The 21,089-nt window shown below is 40.8% G+C and overlaps 1 protein-coding gene across 1 annotated transcript in view; it reads right to left on the bottom strand.

The window, feature by feature from the left end:
• Positions 1 to 452: 452 nt before the first annotated feature.
• The window catches only part of FREM3 (FRAS1 related extracellular matrix 3), a 65,315-nt gene continuing 44,678 nt past the window's right edge, over positions 453 to 21,089 (bottom strand). The window contains 14 exon segments of the mRNA XM_083173122.1: positions 453 to 3,615; positions 5,211 to 5,357; positions 5,931 to 6,118; positions 7,207 to 7,333; positions 7,435 to 7,569; positions 8,858 to 8,985; positions 10,247 to 10,351; positions 10,819 to 11,011; positions 12,390 to 12,721; positions 12,963 to 13,094; positions 15,576 to 15,879; positions 17,802 to 17,960; positions 19,399 to 19,529; positions 20,503 to 20,685. Coding sequence (XP_083029248.1) covers positions 3,091 to 3,615; positions 5,211 to 5,357; positions 5,931 to 6,118; positions 7,207 to 7,333; positions 7,435 to 7,569; positions 8,858 to 8,985; positions 10,247 to 10,351; positions 10,819 to 11,011; positions 12,390 to 12,721; positions 12,963 to 13,094; positions 15,576 to 15,879; positions 17,802 to 17,960; positions 19,399 to 19,529; positions 20,503 to 20,685 — 2,789 coding nt within the window. The 3' untranslated portion in view covers positions 453 to 3,090.

Here is a 21,089-nt window from a genome sequence, read left to right as displayed (position 1 = left end):
CAGCTGGTGTGTCAAGGTTATCCATCACTGCACTAGGATGACACCCAGTGGCATTTCAACTGCTGGTGATACTTGTTGTGGGTTCATATGATGCCCAGGTGCCACAGGGGTGTGTTGGTGAAAGGGGCATAGTAGGACACCGTGATTCAAAAAGGTTTTTAAACACCTAGTGTAAGGTGCAAGTAGCAGGGGGAGAAAAGATGTCAGGGGGAGAGAGGATGTAGTCAGAAGGTGGACAATAATAATGGCAGCACCACAATGTTGACCGCAATAGTGTTGAGATTCTTAAAATCTCCAAAAGTAATGCTTTCGGTACTCTTTCAGTACTGTGAGTATTTCTCAGCCCATTACCGACATGGAGGAACAACAAAGAAGATGCATATGATGTCCGCTCATGTCGGTGGTGGTTTCTCTATCCTTCCATGCACCTCCTGTAACCTCCAATAACCCCATTGATAAGTCATACAAATGTATTTATTTGTTTTTTTAAAGACAATTAATTTACATAAATACACATGTTCAAGTGAAAGTTCTGCATTATATTTTTAGTGCGCTTCAAGTACATAAAACAGAATGGCATATATTGCTCTGCTTAGAGGATTGATTTTTTCATTTCTATTTACTTGAAGGGATTAAAAATTGCAATTAACAAAAGCCATAAACAATAACAATATATTGTATTTGGTATAGTGGAACGGAACTCATACAGATGCCTAATACTTACTGAATGGCTGGAGAAGATTAGGAATATTAGTGAGAATGTTATGAGTATGTTTTACTAGATAAAAATTGCTGGAATGAACAAATACTGTACATAGCGATGACCAGATCTGGGGGAAAGATATTGTAACACCCCATATGATCTTGTACAATACTTAGCTAACTAGCGGCATGTACCTGCTTACGTAGGGATGCTACTCTTCCATCAAACTTAACCCAATATGTATAAAAAGCAAACTGAAATATCACTCAAAATAAAGAGCCAATGATGCTTCAGTTTTAGGACATATATGAAACAGTATTTTGTAGGCAACAAATAATAAAAGAGCAGTGCAATGCTTTGGGCAGTATTCAATGAGGGTGCGAGCCGTCGGTGAGGGGTTTAAACGGTGGGGATCGCCGAAAACCAGCGATTCTCGCTGTTTAACACCCGCTCCGGCCGTTCTCCGTGTTCAACGTTCCTAATGCAGGGAGCATGCTGCATTTAGCCGTGAGTCTCGCTGCTTCTGCAGCAAAATATGCCGATTCCCCTCGCTGCAAAAATTGAGCGAGGAGGAATCGTCATATGCGTCCACAAAAACTGTACACATCACATACAAGGGCCATCAATTTGCGCAACAGATAATATTCAGTATCTATACAGAAATATCAGCTATTGTAATTTGTGGCATCTAATGTATACAACATACTGTGGCTTTCTTCCCTTTACATTAATCCTTACTGGCTACCCAATGCAGGCTTTACCGTCTCTACTATGAGCTTCATATGTAGTCAGTTTGGCCTACTGCAGAGCTGCCATTATTGCAGGGCTAATAAGGAGAGTGTTTTCTTGTAGCCGGTGAAGGAATTCTCAATGATGGACTAGGGAGATGAGCCATATGAGCACAATAACAATGTTAACAACACTTGTACATAGATGAAAGAGGAAGTGAGCAGAGAATCTCATATGCATCGGACCTCTGCAGTCCATGGTGGTACTTGTACACTGGCAGCCTGCATCTTTGGTCAATGTCCTCTCACTGCAGTGGGCACACCAAGAGGAGAAAGGTAGGGAGAGGAGAATATGTCTCAGGAGAAGAAGAACACCCTCTCTGCAGTATAATCCACTCTGCTAGAGACTTGTATTAAACTCATTCTCCATGAATTATTCCAGATTGACTGCTGACAGGAGTGCTAAGAGAGGCAAGGAGTGGCATATTAAGGGATGGCAGAAGAGCCAAATATCGGTGTTCTTGTAACATGGTTCTAACCTCAAAGAACACCGAACTCATGAGATTTGTAAAAACAGGAAACAGAGAAAGCAAAATTTCTTGTCCAAACACAATTTCATCATGTTTAACCCTTTGAGTGCCAACATCTCTGAGAGATTTGCAAAATATCCGCTTAAAATGTCAGCATCACTCACATTTCTTATATAAATTCAAATAAAAAAATGTGTAAAAAAAGAATTTTATTTCCTATATAAGGTAAACATTTCAGGTCATTATGATGAATAAAAAGGGTTGTGTGCCAATTTTCACACCTATATTGACAAATTCACTTGGCACTCAAAGGGTTAAAAGTAACATTCAAATGCAATCATTTAAATTTTCCCCAATGTTTCTTATGCTGGGTACACACTAGGCCGACTTGACGGCAGCCCTGCCATTGCACCAACAGACCAGGTAAGCAAATCAGGTAAGCATGTACACTTACCAATCGGCTGCTCGATGTATCATCTTAAACAGCCAATATACAGTATCACCCAGTATGTGCCCTGCTTAAGGGCATTCAGGACTTCAGACATGAATAGTAAACAGAATACCTACAAATAAAATGTACATGTAACACTACTGTAGTTCCTTCTAACAAGCGTTAAGGCACATGTTAAGTTAGATGTTCTTGGCAAAAACAATTACATTTTCATCAGTGCATTTTGTCTTAGAAGTCAGAACTAATGTAAGCACTAAACAACTCTGTAAAACAGAGCAGGGCGCACTCTCCGCAAGCATTCAGTCATGTGACCAACTGCACTCATTTACTGTTACAGTATATTCTTTATGATCAGAGCTACAGCACAAGGTAATGCTTAGTGTTTTCATCGGTTCCACTACAGAATGACACAAAGTCCAAAAATTAAGAAGGCTGTTGCTGTTGGTTTCTTGCTGGCACTTGTCATAGTGGTGTATCTGGCCTGCAGGCATTTGACATTTGCAACATCAATGTTCCAATAAGATCTATCTGCAGGGTCTTGCTCAAACATCAATACCCCAAGAAGTTCTATATAATACTCATTAATCGCCTTGGCTTAACTGTTGATGCTTCCATTATAATAATACCAAAATATAAGCACCAAGAAATCTGGCGGTATGTTAGGCCATGTCCGTTCTTCTATACCTCGGAACTGTCACTGCTGCTGGGTTGAGTGGTTACAGTTTCATGGCTATTGCAGTGACTGCTGGACACAGACTTTTTATCTGACTGTGAGCGTCCTCTGTGTTTTAGAAGCACAATGATAATAGCTGTTGTACAAACCAGGAGTAGCAAAGCGACCGTTCCTCCAATAACAGGCACCAAAGTGCCCTGCGGGTCCTGGCCAGTAATTTCCAGTGCTGGTTTATCAAGCTGCCCACTTCCAGGGAATGCATCCTTGGCAGAGACGCTACGGGAGTGTGTAATAGTAATATGCTGAATATTTGTTCCTCTGTTCTTATCTGTACCAATGTCTTGTGTGAGGGCTGAATCCTGTTGATTTGCTCTCCGGTTTCTCTTCAGAAGCAATTGATCACTATGGCCTGCAGCGCTACTCAAGCTATGGTAGTAATCCAGACTACGTTTTCCAATACCTCTATTGGCATTTTCTTTAGAGCGGACTGTATAAATGGTATGAATAAACCATTCACGACCTGCAGCCACCTAAGAAGTTAAGGGAAAAAATTATACTTAACCTTAAAAAAATCTACTGGAAGTCTAAGACATAGGGGTTTATTCTAGTTCATTCTTTCTGACAAAATCCTTCTTAGATGGACAAAACCATGTGCACTGCAAGGGGGGCAGATGTAACATGTGCAGAGAGAATTAGATTTGGTGAGTTTTTTTTGTTTCTGTGCAGGGAAAATACTGACTGCATGATTTTACACTGAAATATAGATCTCACTTTGAAGAAAAACCCCACCCAAATCTAATTCTCTCTACACAAGTTACATCTGCCCCACCCGCAGTGCACATGGTTTTGTCCATCTAAGAAGGATTTTGTCAGAAAGAATGAACTAGAATAACCCCCATAGTGACAGATGCAGAAATGACAGGCAAGGCGTGCATTCTGTGCTTAACTAGCATGCATCGCATGCCTTGTGCATGCGATGCGATGTGATGAAAACTAAGTACAAAAAGTATGTGCAGCACATACTTTTTGTACTGTGCGATGAGGTGCCACGGGAGCGCGCACCTCAAAGCACACATCGCACAGCCCGCATCGGGATGTGTATGGCCACCTTAAGGTCTCTTTATTTTTAAACTTTAGTCTTGAAACGCATTGGGAGGAGGACTTTCTACATATATAGGAGATGTGGCGATCAGCAACTTGTTGAGGAGGTAGGACACCTTAATTTATTTTTTCCAACTCCACTATAAAAGGGCCTATTATACTGAGGGGGTTGGCTGCCACCTCTAGGCGAGCCGAAACCACCCTCTCTACTTTTTGAACAATTAACTATTTTTAAGATTTTTTTCATCTGTATATTATGCTAAAAATTGTTTATGAATAAAAACTCAACAGTGTGGAAGATACCATGCCTTTAACTGTCAGTACTGGTAGGCATTCTTTTGACCTTAAAGAAACCTTGATGAATGCTACTTACCTTTTTATGATATAAGTAAGGAATGCAATTCCTATATCTAAAGAAACCTTGATAAGTTTCACCTCGCCACATTGCTATGTAGGTGAGGTATTAGTTATTCTGAACCCAGTTTGTTATATATTTGTTTATAAAGGAACTTTCCACTTAAGGCCTTTTTTCTCCTTTTACTTTTTACCTCTACCCTTAGTAACTACTAGAGAAAGGACTAGTAACGAGACAATAATACCCCTGAAGGAGAAATATAATATTTCTTCTATCCTCTCTTGGCAGAATTTTATTGCCCAATGTGCACACCTTCGCCTGTGCAATAGTATTAATAATTTTCGAAAGTTATAGGTAACCCACTAGTGCACATAACGGCAGCTTCTACTATACCTAGCGGACATAGTTTTTTCACCACCATAAAGATAAGACATTTTCCAAACCAGCCTGTAACATGATAGTTAGGAGCTGACACTGCTGCGTTATAACCTTTCCAGGCTTAATACAGCTGCCCCTTAGCTCTTGCTATAAAGCCCCACAGCATTTCTTCACTTTACAATAACGTTGTCATTATTAACATGACAATAAGTCATTTATTGCAATGTTTTTTCCTATATTGCTTCAGCAATTAAGTATGAAGTGGTAATTGCTCTCTCAGTCTACACTTACCTGGAATAGAGCATCTGATGATAGACTGAAGCCATCAGACCCGGGTTGTCTTGCCAAGGGCAATGCTTCTGGGTTGTCAGCAACTAATTTAGCTTCAAAAGCAACATTTCCAAACACCTTAGCTTGGGTTTCTGGCTGTGCCTTGTCCTATTATGGAATAAATAGGAAGAACGTTATATTAATTTAAATATTTGACAATCTAACATAATGTAAATAGTTATAAAACATTTAGCACGGATGCTCTCATCTCCCAGCGCCTACTCAGGACCCGGATCCGCTGACATCACCTGTCTGGCATTATGCTGAGTAGGAACGGCCGTGTGAAAGGGCCACAAGCCAGGTCGCATCCGGATTGGAGCGGTGTCCAAAATCCCGGGGGTGCGACCCGGCTTTTTGGTATAAAAGCGGTATCAATAGGAACTAGATTGATTTCCACATTGAGTTCTGACATCATCATCAATTTAGCTTTGGAAAAACTGTGTGTATCATAAGGTCTGATATACAATCTTTTTCAAAATGTTATTGATATTAGATTCATCCTGAAATTCTATGACCCGTATAAAAACATTCTACTTTATGCTTATGTGAAAATATCAGAACTCGCAGGATAGGACAATTAGCCAATATATAAGATATCCTATATGCTCCATACAAACATATCTTTAATACACTAGGGTGTGATGGTTATATATATATAGATTTACATGTATTCTGACATACCAATATCTTAAATCTATAAAGTAAAGTTGGGGAGTCTGCAAGGCATCCAAACTCCTTGTCCTCGGGGTTGTATTTGGGAACGTATCCATCTGCTCCAGTGCATAAAAAGACTTTCTCAATGTTGCAGATGAAAGAGTCTCCAAGGTTTTGAACGGGATCCACCATGACTCGCCCATAAATCACAGATCCTTGACACCCAAAAGAAAATGAATGATTACTAATACGACATTCAGGACACATCCATGATACATATTTACTAATCAACTGACGTTTAAAGGAGATAAAGGACATGGGCAGATGTACTACTCATAATAATAATGGTGAGCATAGAGTATTGCATATGGAATATTTCACATAAAATGTTAAGCATACAATATTGCAGATAGAATGTTGAGCATAGAGTGTTGCATATGGAATATTTCACATAGAATGTTAAGCATACAATATTGCACATAGAATGCTGCGCATGGAATATGCCTCATAAGGCATTATTCAATGAGAATACTCGGCATGTGCAGCGAATCCTGTTCCAGAGGGCTGGAGCCTTTGCTGCCAGCCCTCGCTGGCACAGTGTTCAATGCCGCAGGGGCTCGTGAATAAAAATTAATAAAAATAGCACGCCCCTTCACATAAGATTCCTGATTTTTTTACACCAAATTAAAAAAAATAAAACCTTTATTTTAAAAATCCACATTCCAGTTCATCATAAAAAGATGGCGATTGCTACACGGTGACACACAGCGAAAATCACTTAGAAAGCAATTCGCCATCTGATCAATGAATACACTCATGGTGATTCACATTGAAAAACCCTTAGAAAAACCACAGTTAATTGCGGTGACTATCAGACGGCGAATTGTCCGCCATTCACTGTTCACCGTCGGCGAATATTGCACGTTGAATAGGGTGAATCACTTTTTCAGTAAAAAGATTCACCTTAGAGCACGAAAATAGCACACATTCGCTGTAGAACATGGCGAATCAGCCTCATTGAATACTGCCCATAGAATGTTCAGCATGGAATATTCTACATAGGATGTTAAGCATAGAATATTCAGCATGCAATGTCACATGACATGATAAGGTGAAACATTCTGGTTGCTAATAATCTATTAAATGGAGATTTGTAGTCCTTACATTTCAGACAATGACTTACAAATATAAGTAATATATGATTAGGTGTAATGATACAGAAAATGTATTAATAAATCTAAAATAGCTACATGCAGATGTTTTCATTTATCTACACTGCTTTCCAGAAGTCTGGTTTTCTTACCTTCAGAAAAGGCAACATCCGTGCCCTCACCAAATCCCATTGAGCCATCGGAAAGCCACAGTTCTTTTTTGGACAATAAAAACATTTGTGTGTTCAGACTGAACTCTGTTGATACCGGATCGCTGACCTACAATATAAAATGAGTTACTTATGTATATATCATGGTGCAGGCACAAACATGAATTCACGTTATCTACGAACAAATATGGCTTAGAAGCAAGGTCTTACCTGCTGAAACCTAATATCTATGTCAAACGTGATTGGCTCACGTGGGTTGCATATGGGAGTCACAGTATATTCTTGGTTAGGAGAAGCACTACAAGGGATAAGCTTTACTGTGTAAGTACCGGAGTAATCACGCACCTAGGAAACAAAATCAGAGAAGTTATTAGAAGTCTATGAATGATAGTGATGAATGATAATATGCCCTGGTGGTTGGTAAGGAAACTGACATGTTGTGCGTCTCTTTTCTAATGTGTATCGGAAACCCTTTCTGAAGTTATATAATCCTCTTGATTTACTTAGTTACTTTATAAAACCTACTTTCTGCAAAATAGTTTTCCATATTAATTTAGACTCTATAAAACAACATAAGGCATGAAATAATTACACACAATACATACCTCCCAACTGTCCCAATTTTAGTGGGACCATCCCATTTTTGGTGGGATGGTCCTGCGTCATGCAGTGGGGGCAATTAGGAGTCCCCCTGCCCGGCACTGCTGAGCGGAGCAGCGGTGAATAGACGCTGTGTGCATTTCGGGTGTGCGTCTTTGTGTATTTTCGGAGACAGAGTGGCTGGGGGCATGGCCAGCAGCTCACAGAGCCACTACCCATGCCACCACAGCAGTGAAAACTGGTGTAGCCAACTTCACTCTTAACTGTACATACACACTACTGTATATAATTATATGCATTCAAATGTTAGACTCAGACATATTGCACAACTGGCCCAAGTGCCCCCCATCCTAGATCCATGTATGGTTGGGGGGAGAGGTACAGTAGTATTCATTTGTGGAGTAATGTAGGAATACAAATATGTGCCAGTTAAAAGCTCAAAGTGATTTTCAAAATTGTGTCCTGTATAACTAAAGTGAAGGTGATATGCTTTATACCTATTATTTACAATTAAGCTCCAAAGTTAACACCCTAGAGACAGAATTTTGTTCCAGTAAGCAAGTGACACTGGATCCAGCTCTCTACAGTTCACTATAATGACCAGGAGATGGAACCATGGAGCTCAACAATGTTTTATTTTGCTTTGTGTCACGTCATGAGCTAATAGTGGTTCTGTTCATTTTCGAGTACCCCTTATGCGGATATCTGCTATCCAAATTATTCCAAAAACCATGGTTTCCTGAATGTCCTACTGGGGACATGATATGTAACCGGCACTGAAGCAGCATTATGCATGCATCAAACAGGAGTGCATGGATGATCTACATTTATGCACAGTGCACCTCTTCAGAGTTTTCTGCCTTCCTGTAAAGTATCTAGTATTCAGAGGCAGAATTCAATAGCAGAAAGCTCTGTACGGGTGTAAAACTAAACCAATGCGCTATGTGAGGTCCTAAATGGTTTTTGTTCTTGGGTTCATACAGTAAGTCAATAGTTATAAATAGGCAAGCGTAATAAATGTATCAATACTTACAGCGAAGTCTGAGACAAAACTCCACTGCTGCATAGGCTGTCTGAAGCTTGGCTCACTGCGGACAAGGCTCAATGTAAAAGTGAGCTCTGGATGGTCAACTGACATGACCATGGATGACAAAGATGTACCTGGGGCAGAGAAAAGACCTTTAACAATGTGTAGAGAGAGAGAGAGAGAGAGAGAGAGAGAGAGAGAGAGAGAGTACAGCACTCCCAACTGTAAGTGATAATATATTAGTAAGCTTCTTACTTTTAACAAATGCTCTAGCAGTCCTCAGGACCCCACACAGGTCACATTATATAGGTCACTGTGTATCACCAACTGTCACATTTTAAATAATCACAAGTGACCTGGAAAACGTGAAATATGTGGGGTCCTGTGGACTTAATTTGATAACCTGTGGTCTAACGTAATGTGAAAACTACATCAAAATCCAAACAGTGCTTCTTGAAATTAGCCTGAATGAACAGACAGATGCATACTATGGTCTTTATTGTATACTATGTAAGGATTCCCCATCAAATCCTTTTGTCTTTTTTAAACACAATTGTATTAAGAAAAAGATAGGTTTTAAATAAGCAATGCCGTATACAAGACAGCAAAAGATAATGCAAAACATAACTCTGAACTTCAATCTGGAAGGCATTAATTTACAGCCATTGTGTAGTAAAAAACATATACTAAAGACCAAAAATTAATAACAATGGCATTGTAGTTAAATAAAAGATAAAAAAAAACATAGTGTATTAATAAACAGTAAATGATAGAGCTTCAAACTTCTTCCAGTTTTTGTTTTAAATAGAAAACAATTAAGGTACTTATGTATTATCTGGGCTCCCATGTTAAATGCACCCCATTTTTTTATACCCCTACTATCCAACTACGCATGGAGTTGATTTTATATAGTGTGGCGAGCGCAGCGAGCCACCTTGCCCGAAGCGTGGTGAGCGCAGCGAGCCCCGCGAGGGGACGCGGTCTCATAAGAAAAACGGGAGCCCAGATATTACATAAGTACCACAATTAAATATTCGAGAACTAATAGTGAGATTTATTTATTATCAGTTTCTTATATAGCGCAGCATATTCCGTTGCGCTTTACAATAGGAGACAGTGCTACAACAAACTGGGTATTTACAGATGGTCAAAGGTATGAGGGCCCTGCTCGCAAGCTTACAATCTATAGGGGAGAAGTGCTCAACCTGTATGGGAACACCTAGAGAAAAATAAAAGAAGAAAAAAGTATAGAAGAGGAGAGGAAAAAAAAGAGCAGCAATGAAAGAAAGGAGAATTGAGTGAGTGAGTGAGTGAGTGAGCTCTTTTTTCTTCTTAAACGTATTCTCTTTGTCCTACTATGCAAATACACACACACACATTGTATCACACTCCTACCTGGATGAGACATGACAAACTGTCCACGGAAGCGAATTTCAGTCTTAAAGTTCACAACTAGACGCCCTTCATCATTAATGCGCATGCTGGTTGGGTAAAGAGATCCTGAAATGAACAGTAAAATAAATATTTTGTTAGTTATTCATTACTTATAAAGGGGTTTGTCAATGTGTAGTGCATGAAACAAATACAATGGTATTTTTCATACATTTAGCGGTCCATGTAGGCATCCACGGGTTAAAATAACAAAGTGAGTGGTCCTGATACCATAAAAATCTGGAGGAGTCCCAAGTGTGTTTACAGTTGGAGCGCCTCCCCCAAACTGAAGGATTAGCCAGTGACGTCAGACACCGTGTCCTCCTCCAGCCAATCAGCCGCGGGTTCCATAGGAGCTCCACGGCTGATTGGCTTTTCGCAGCTCCATAGAATTCCAAGTAAAAGTTATTATGGGCATCTATGGATGGTTCCCATTATAGACGCCCATGTTAAATATTTACATTGTGTTCTTCCAATCTTTGATAATTGTGGATGGACATTTTTTCTTTTTTTTTAAATGTAAATTATGACTTTACCCTGCAGCTCAGACTCTGGGGGGCTGCCGATTCCCTCGTTCCACAGGATGGCCGTGTCGTACACAAACTTCAACCTTAATTCAGATTGCAGGTCAAAGTGCTGCCAACCACCAACTGCAGCCGGAGAATGAAACACGTAGGACACATAGAGAGGCACTCGTAGGGTGACATACGACTGAACCAAATTCAACACCTGTAAAACACATGTAGTACTGTAAATGCAATCATATTAAGAAGTTTTATTATAACAGGGCTGTAAAGAGATCTGGGGCGAGGCATGTGGCCATGCTGCATTGTGAATATTGCATTCTTCTGCAGGAGTTTAACATTGGCATGAAGGAGGCATGCAGGGCCGGTGTAATTCTTCTGGGCGCCCTAGGCAAAACTTCAACCTACTGCCCCCCTCCCAACCCCCCACCTTCAGTCACACTGCCACCAATATCCACTTTCTGGCAACTTAAGTGAAAGTGTGGAGGTGGCGTCTTAGACATTCCGCAGACACCTGCATTAAGTACAACCAGGATGTTTTCCTCATGGACAGCCTTAATTTTGTGATAGGTTCTAGGAGGGTGCCACAGTGTCTGCCTATCACCCTATGCAACTGCCTAATGGTAGAGCCAGCCCTGGAGGCCGTGGTTAAGCCTCCCATCAGGCCTTCTCTCTTCCTTCTAGGTGCTCCCTGGTTATAGGTCAGTGTGATACTCTATGGATATGCTTCACCTCATCATGGGGGATATGATTCACACCTTCTAAAGAAGTCAAGTGGAGAAGTTCCCATAGCAACCAATGAGCTCCATTACCTATTATTGATCTAGCACATTTTATAAAATGAAAGCTAGAAGGTGATTGGATGCTAAGGGTAACTTATCCACTTGTCCTCTTTAGAACATTTCCTTCCAGGGCTCTATGTTACAAACTAGAAATACTGTAAAAGTTATTTCATCTATAATGATGCTGAATAGACACCTTGGTTATATTATGGATATTTTGATATGATCTGATGTCATTAATGTAATGAATAAAACAATATGTCAGCTTCTAAAAATAACCCTTATAATTGTGACCCTCAATAGTAAAATAGATCTCTATAAGTACTGTGTAAATACAGGACTTGTCTGCAGAGCCATACGGCTTGTATGCACAGGGCCGTAACTAGGGGGAGCTGGGGGGTCGCTAGTGTGAGGTCCTGGCAGCGGGTCCGGGGATGGGCAGCGGGGTCCCGGGTCCCGTATGGCTCTGCAGACAAGTCCTGTATTTACACAGTACTTATAGAGATCTGTTTTACTATTGAGGGACTGCAGACACCTAATCCAGATCATAACCAAAGAGCTCCAAAAAGGAAACAATGTTTAATAGCTTATGATTGTCTTATGGTTTACATTGTACAATGCTTTATGCAAACTAGAATTGTCATCGATAATAATCAATATATAACTGAATTCTATATTCATTCTTACATAACCCTATGCCTAGATTTGTACTAGCTGCATTATTAAGGTCTATATAATATTCTTTTATACAAACTTCAATGGCTGTGAACAAAAGAACGCAATATACACATGTATACTTACTTGTCCATCAGTCCCTATAGTTCCACTGCAGTCTGTCAGGAGCTCAGACATATCATAGTAGCTGTTAAATTCCCAGAGGCAGGCCTCCAGATTCAGATTCCGATAGAAACGCAAGGTCCTGGCCGATCTGAGAGCTGTGCTGTATTGGTACGGAGATGTTTCACCTATTACTACATCATTTTTCGTGTCCTCTGTCATGAAGCCATGCTTGGTAGGAATCTCATTGAAGTCCAGGAGGTTAGAACATTTATGGTTTCCAACCCGAGTGCCATCAGGGCTAAGAGTCAGTTCAAAGTTGGACATGTGTCTGGTTGACACAACAGGAAGCATACCTGTGATATAAACGTTTGTCATATATTATATAAATGTACAGTTTTACTCTTTGTATAACATTTATGTCATTCCTTAATCAACATGCACATTTACCATGCTCTGTTATCCTGTTCTATGAATATTGTGGGAAGCACATCATTATACAATATTGAGGTTTATACATTCAAATATTCATTCATACATATGATATTGCTAACTGGGAGATTTTCTGTGTAGGTCAGGTAACATGGAACTTCATACCATCCATATGAGGCATAGTTACTGTCAGCTTTATCAGATTAGGATAATCTGGATCCTCAGGGCCGGTGTAGCGAATTTTTGCGGAAAATGGTTCAGCACCTACTGTTCCTGGAACACGCGGCTGACAAAGACCTTGAAGGAAAAGACACATTAATTATGTAAAGGTGAATCATTTATAGTACATGAGATAAATCAGATCTCCATTCCAGTATGTGGTATGTGTCTACTGTAGTATTTCCAAGTCATCAATGTATAGTACTGTTGAGTTAGATCCAACTGTTAAGAGTTAGTGAATTAAACATACAGTATACTTCTGCAATTGAGAAAATGACTACATCACTTTGACAGGGCAGATGCCAGATCATTAAAATAAAGCATAGCTTAAAACGGGATGCAGTTACAATCCCGGCGGTCGGGATCCCGGCGTTCAGAATCCCGACGCCGGAATCCCGACCGCCGAAATGCAGACACTTTCTCCCTCCTGGGGTGTCCACGACACCCCTGGAGGGAGAATAAATTAGTGTGCCGAGCGTAGCGAGGCACCGGGCCCGCTGCGTGGCGAGCGCAGCGAGCCCGCAAGGGGGGGCGATCCACGTCCCCCCCTTGTCGGCATTTCGGCTGTCGGGATTCCGGCGTCGGGATTCTGAACGCCGGGATCCCGACCGCCGGGATTCAATACTGAATCCCTTAAAACATAGACCATTCTATTCTTGTCATTATAGGACCAGATTGCTTCTAGAATAACCATTTTGAGGTGCACAATGTTTTGGGCCATACAGAGTTACACGTAAATATTGTTGTATGTTGTACTAATGTACCAAATGATCAACTGAAATTCCAGAAGGTAATTATTTGCTGATACTTGTTCATCTCTCAAGCTTTCTCAAGCAAACATAAGAATGATCTAGCATAGAATTGTTACCTACACCCTGCAACAGTAGCTGTTCCAATAGCCACCATACATTTTGGGGGAGAGAAAAGATAACTCTTTTTTTGGGGGCACTAACTTATGTTATTTTACTTTTGCTATCATAACATTTAAGAGATAATACAAAAACCTCAAAAGATGAGAATTATAGGGGGAAGAAGATTGGGCTGTTTCAAGGGAAAATTGAACAGTCTGGGAGAAAGAGAGAAAAGGAAAAATAATACTTTTTTATGTAATATATATGGGATGTATTGGATGTGTGGTGTCCACAAGACCAAGATGTTACAGGTCAGCACACATTTTGTTACAGGTCAGCACACAATAGCCACCATACCTATGACATCAGTAGGATATAGTACATCATGAATATTATTTATGACCAGGCTTCGGCTGGGCTACCCGCCCTCACCTCGACTGTAGTCTGACCTTTTTCCTTTGCACATGCGGTAACCCCCCCCCCCCATAGCCATTCCTCGGCGGAGACAGAGAGGTGGCTAGAAATGTACATACAAATGGTCCATTTAGTGGGCGTGTTATGGAAGGGTCACGTTTGTGTGAAGAAAGAGACATGGTTCCCAGCTGGTCTTGGTCAGACAGAGTAACTACTCCAGCCATAGTGCTGGTGCAAATTGCAATGGTTGCAAGTTATGGTGGCATCTAAGAATGTCCCAACCAGTATTACAGCGTGTACAGACATTTTCATATGGGTTCTCAGTTTTTACACATTCGGTTGCACAAATGCACACAAGGGAAGGAGTGTGTAACTGCATTTGCATAATGATGTAGCTGGGTGACCACTAATAGACGCTGCTGCATACTTTTTTTTTGCGTCTGACAGAGAATCAGGCCCTTTGGGAGGAATTCAATTCCCGTCAATGTGCCGCTGAAATGTTCCCCGAAAATTATGGAAGCCAAAATTGCCAATTTTCTTAAGCACATCTATGGGAGAAAGTTGACATCACTGAGAACTGAGTCATCCCTATCCATTAAAAGGTTTCTGAAGTGTTTTTATGGTTATGTGCACTCTCAAATCAGCCCAATCAGGTTTTATTACGACCAGGGCCTGCTTAGAATATGTACATTTTCCACATGTCTGCATGGCTTTCCCCCAGATGTACTGGTTTCCCCCACAATTCAACTACATACTAGTAACTTATTGTTGCTCGTCACTAATAACACCATGATAACCAGGCTTCTAGTACACCATAGCTGCTATTACAGCTTGGATGTGTGTTGCTGAGTACCACAGGAGCTGCTGGGAGTTGCAGACTGTGTGGTATGTGCTCTGTAAATAGCTTAATATGTGTATCCATTTTAAGCTACAAATTCCCAACAGCCTGCAGAACGTCTATGTGTGACATTCCCAGGATGGTGGAGCCTGAGAGGGCACATACTAGGATGGAGACTTGGAGCAATGAAAGGTGAGAAGGAGCCTGGGACAAGGAATCAAATTAGGTCATTTTGGTGGTGCTGAGCAGGGTCTGCTGTCAGGTGTTTAGTGAATGGGTGGGAGAGTACTGTGAGGTGACTACAATTGGGGGTGACATTAAGTGGTTATTAAATGGGGGGCTGCTGTGAGAGGTAGACATTTGGACCTTGTTGGATGTTGTCCTGACTGCCAAGGGGCCTCCATAACAGTTCAAGCAAAAATGTATGTCTGCCACTGTAAACCAAGAATAACTAACCTTCTTCTCTGCTGACAGTGAGAATGGGGCTCAGTAGCTCAAGGCCAGGTTCTCCATTAGCAGTGACTGCTCTGGCAGCACACTGAACCCGGGAGCCAGCATGGAAATAGATGGAGTCTAAAGTGATTGACTTGGTGTCCGTGAAAAATGTATTAGAATCCACTTCGCGCATAGGACTGGTTACACCATCACTGCCACTGGGAGCGCTGATGAGCCACCGATACTGAGTAAGGGTGTCATTAATATTCTCAGCAGCACAGATGGAGGCAGTTTTGTCAAACTCTGAGTATTTTTGATTGCATGCCTAGAAAACAAGAGATAACATGAAAATAAATACATCACCAGCCATATTATCTTATTAGGATGTGCGGGCTTCATGCACTACATCTCATGTATATAAATGAATATACATTTTATGTTCAATATTAACATTTACTTGCAAGTTATTAGGAAACCATTTAGAGTGCTGAGTGGATGAGTCTTAACGTCTGCTCGGCTGCTACAAATTAGCCAAGCAGTTTCCAATAAATTCCTCTTTATGTAGGGCTCACTGGGCCTCTGCTTTCACCACTTGCTGAGTGTAATTTCACCAGCATTTCAAAACATTTAAATAATTTAGAAATATGAAGAACTCATCAGCAATATACAAGAGTTTTGGAGTGAGCGCTGGACAGATCATGACTGCAGCATTAATTACTGTTTTGCTCCCATGAACTGTCCACTGAGTGACCCTGCAGTTGGCATAATGTCATAGATAATAATACATTTATTTATACAGCACTCTTTCTGTAATAAAACTCAAGGCTCTTAACAGATAGAATTAATGTAATACAGTACAGAAACAATGAAGTACAGAAAAGCTCTTCATAAACTACAGAGGATAGAGATACTTAAGGGAATTATAGAAATGCTTGAGTAAACAGGAAAGTCCTGAGTCTGTTTTTGAAGGATTCTAGAGTGGGGGCCTCTTGAATGCATAAATTGCCCTATTGTTTTATGCTTTTTTTTTACCCAGGTGTCCATTGTTCTCACACATTGGGCGGTATTCAATGTGAATACCGGCGAGGTGCAGCGAATCCTGTTTAGGATTCGCTGCACATTCGCCACGTTCCGGAGCCTCGCCGGCTCCGGTATTCAACGAGTCAGGGGCTCGCTGCCCCTGACCGGCAAATATGAGCTCCTGCGGCGAACCCGATCTTGCATATGTAACGATCGGGTGCAGTGAATATATGAATATCTAATGAGCGGCTCGGCTCCGGCGCCCCCTGCTGGCTGCTGTGTAAAAAAAAAAAAAAATATTTGTTTTAAAATTAAATATATATTCATGTGCTTACAGCACATGAATAAAAATAGCATGCCCCTCCTCAGAATAAAATTCCTGATTTTTTGACACCAAATGTAAAAAACAAAACACTTTATTTTAAAAGTTCACATTCCACTTCTCCATAAAAAGATAGCGATTGCTACTCGGTGAATCATGGCGAAAAAAACCTTCAAATGTATTCGCCATCTGGTCATTGAATAGGGTGATTCACCGTTTTAGTCAAAAATTCGCCAAACAGCACAAATTCGCCATAAAAACATGGCGAATCAGGCTCATTGAATACTGCCCATTGTATTTTTTTCACATCAATGATGTGACTATGATATATTTGGTTCGAATCTGTGTTTAGGGATGGTATGGGCTTAGTTGTGTTTGTAGTGCAACAAATAGATCCATTTTAGGATAGGTGCATGTGGACACATCTGTGATTATGGATTTAAACAAATCCTGGATCAACCCAATTTTTTATATGAACAATGATGGGCAAATGATTTGCAACTACTGACAGACATTTCTGTGAGACCGTAGAGAGATTTTTAGACTTTTGCATATTAGAGCCGTAAGAGGGACAGCATGGAAGGCAAAAGGACATGGGGGGACAAATGTAATATGGTGTGAGAATCAGAAAGTGAGAGATTTTGGGAGAGTTTTCCAATTTTTTTTAAAGCGGCAATCAATTACATTGAAAAAAAAAACACAGATTGATTTTGCCATGTAATTGATTGCCGCTTTTAAAAAAAAAAAAAAAAAAAAGGGGAAAATACCAAAATCTCTCACTTTCTGATTCTCACACCATTTGGCCTGGGGTATGTGTGATTATGACTTATGTATAAATGGACAAAGAATAATATTTTTGTTATATTACATATTTTTTAATGATACCAGCTAATGGTAGTACTTACCGTTACACATACTACAGGATAACCAGTAGGGGGACTTGGACTCTGCTTTGCTTTAGATGTATCATCATATATGAGTAGAGAAACAACTTGGGGTACAGATGGGAAAGTCACATCAGCAACACTGTCTATTTCTTCAATGTACACAATGGCTTTATTCATCTGAAAATATAAGACATGACGTAACTGCCCATTACTGCTGCTGGAATTACCATACATATTTATTTTAGTTCAATAACCTGTAAAGGAGAAACAGGTAACCTTATAGTATTGGCATTTGTCTGGGATATCTTAGAAGGCCACTAGGATTTATATCATAACATGATGCCATTTCTTTATCACCGTTATCACCGTTATCACCGTTGTGCCGCAGAACACTGTGCACATGCAGAAACTAAAAACAGTGTGGGAGCTGCTCAATCCAATTAGTAATGCTGCATGGGAGGGGGTATTAACCCTTAGCACACCAAAGGGCATTAGTAATAAGATTTGAAAAACCAACATAATAGAAGGTAATTCAGAGATCTTAATTACATATATTTGTACTGTAAAGGCCCATACACAGACTTTGAGCTGAAAGTTGCTCAAAACAGCAGGTTTGAGCGGCTTTCAGCTCAAAGCCGCCCAGTGTGTATACCCTGGCAATGAGGAGTGAGCGCTGCTGCGCACTTCTGCATCATCGCTGGGAAAGCCGTTCATCTGCTCTATGGAAAGCCATCCTCCCCCCGTCGTCTGCGCCGGGCAGGGGGAAAACTGCTAAGTGTGTATGCACTGAGCAGCTTTCCCTGATCGATGAACGCAATCATCGCTGTCCACACACGCTGGGCATAGTCGCCCAGTGTGTATCGACCTTTAGGCGACATGGAATTACCCTTAAATCCTCCTTGTGGAATGCAAATGCCTCTTGCACATGCAGCAACCCCAGCATGTCAAGGCTTTTCAAGTGTCTAAGCCAGTGGTTCCCAATTATCCTTGACCAGGGCATCCTAGAATATCAGCATTTGTTCAAGGTACCCGGGGTCAAAAAGTTTCATATGGATAAATAAAAAAAATACAGTAAATTGTGCTTAATTGTCACCCTCAGGTTCAGTTAATGTATGTGGTGAGGAACATACTGTACGTATTTGTCGATACATTTTAAGATTGGCAGCCACCAGCACTGGTCTTACCACTTTGAGCATAAATAATTTGTTTTGGTTGTACAATCCCAACCCAAGGTACCCTTGCAAACCTCCCGAGGCTCCCCAGGGTGCCAGGTTTGGGAACCACTGCCCTAAGCATTCTGGTGATGTAAAGTTACAAGCTGATACAGACACATCAGGGTTTCAATATTTTGCCTCTACTCAGGGCCACAAGTGGTGGTAAAAGAATTAAGAAGTGACTGTGGAGGCTAGGTTATCACATTCACTGCACAAAGACAGATGAAATACTGGCATGCAGCGTACATTTTCGGTAATGCAGCGCCCTGTGAATTGCACAAGTCTTCTGTTTTCTGTCAGTAGATTAATGTGCAGTCCTGATGTGATTGCATTAAAAGAGTTTTATGCATTTTTCCATCATATATTCTTACTGTAAAATATATCATTTTGTTGCACAGTACCTGTGTTTCAGCTACCATGTTATCATCGGGTTTCAAATGAACAGTAAATGCTTCACGCATTTCCCTTTTGCCATCATATAATATTTCTAATTCAACAAAATGTTCTGTCTCGCCTTCTTTAAATTCAACATCTGTGGGAAGAAATACATTGCAATGAATGTACTAAATTCACCATGGAAAGACATCCTGTCATAGGTGACCCACTCCCTGATAACACTAAAATTCAGATTGTATTAAAGCCCATAAACCCCTCATTGTCACACTCACAGATCAAACATGGCAGTAGTTTTTTTTACTAGTGGTCATTGCCATTGTGACCAGGGCCGGCTCGATGCACATTCCACAGGAGATGCCACACTGGGTGCCGACTCCTAAGGGCGGCCGTCAGTCAGCCACAATCAGGGCCTGCCCACCCGTTACACATAGCATGCAGCTGAGTAAGGCTTCAGACTACTATGGACCCTCACTCAGCTGCCGCTCACTGTAAGGAAGACAGCCGCCAGCCGCACACAATTTAGAGCCGTGACAGCAGGGCAGAGAGAGGTGCATGGGTTACCCAGTTGTATACTCAAAGCAGGTCCTCGGCTATTTTGAACTCTCCTGCAGGACCGCGAGCCAATCAAAGCTCGGGGTCCAGCAGCCAATCAGGAGTGGCAGTGTTGAATGTTACATTTTGGTCACAGCTAGTGACCAAACTGACGTTTTGTTCACTGCAGTTTTAATCTACAGGTGCTCATCTTTGATGCATTGCAGCATGCTAAATGGAGTGCCTGCACCGATTGCATTATTAATTCCATTGGGAATTACTGGAGCGATCGTCTGCTGCAAATAGTCCCAGACGTGCATGCCGCTTCACAGCAAAGATGAACATGGCTTTATCTGTATACAGCATGTCAGCGACATATGAGAGTTCATGGCATGTAAGTTTCATGGTATGTAAGATCTGTGCTTTAGTATGCACATTCAGATAACATTTTATCTATGTGAATCCTAAATGTAAGTACTCACAGTAAACAGCAATAACTGCATTTTGAAGTAATCACTAAACGTACACTAATCTTAATATTGAGATAATACAACTGTAAATACAGTATTAATAAATACCTTCAGAGAGTGGGTTGTAGTCTTCTCCAGAAATGGCTGATCCGTCCTTTGTGTGGATTCTCACAATAGACACTTTGGAGCTGTCGCCTATGCGCAGTACAGGGATTTTCACCACAGCAATTCCCCCAACTTCCTGAGGCTCTTTTATACTATATTTAACTTCTGAAAATCGAATAATTGGTTCTGTGGAAATAAGTAATTAGGTTATAATTCACTATTTATAAGCAACATAATAAACAAGAGGTTTATTCTCTGCAATTTGTAGCCATGATGTTCGGCACCTCATGCTAAAAGTGGCACCCCATCATTGCTAATTTCCTGGCAAAAAAACTGAAAAAAGACTAAAGCTAGGGGAACTTAATATAATAGCAAATCTTTGTTATGGAAAATGAAGAGCATAGTGTCATTATAAGAGTTTCAGTGTGACATGGCAGGTAGGAGCTGATTGGGTCACTCTCCATTTTATCTCTTTTCAAGCTTAGTACATCTGGACAAAAATATTTATAGAACTATAAATCTAAATATAATATAACATCCCAGTGACTGCCATACAATACAGGGAGCTTCAGGGATATGGTCAAACAATA

Source organism: Crinia signifera, chromosome 1 (assembly GCF_055691185.1).
Source record: "Crinia signifera chromosome 1, ASM5569118v1, whole genome shotgun sequence".
Classification (NCBI taxonomy): Eukaryota; Metazoa; Chordata; class Amphibia; order Anura; family Myobatrachidae; genus Crinia; species Crinia signifera.
Note: the sequence above shows the minus strand (reverse complement) of the source record. Positions and strands in the feature narration are given on the sequence as shown.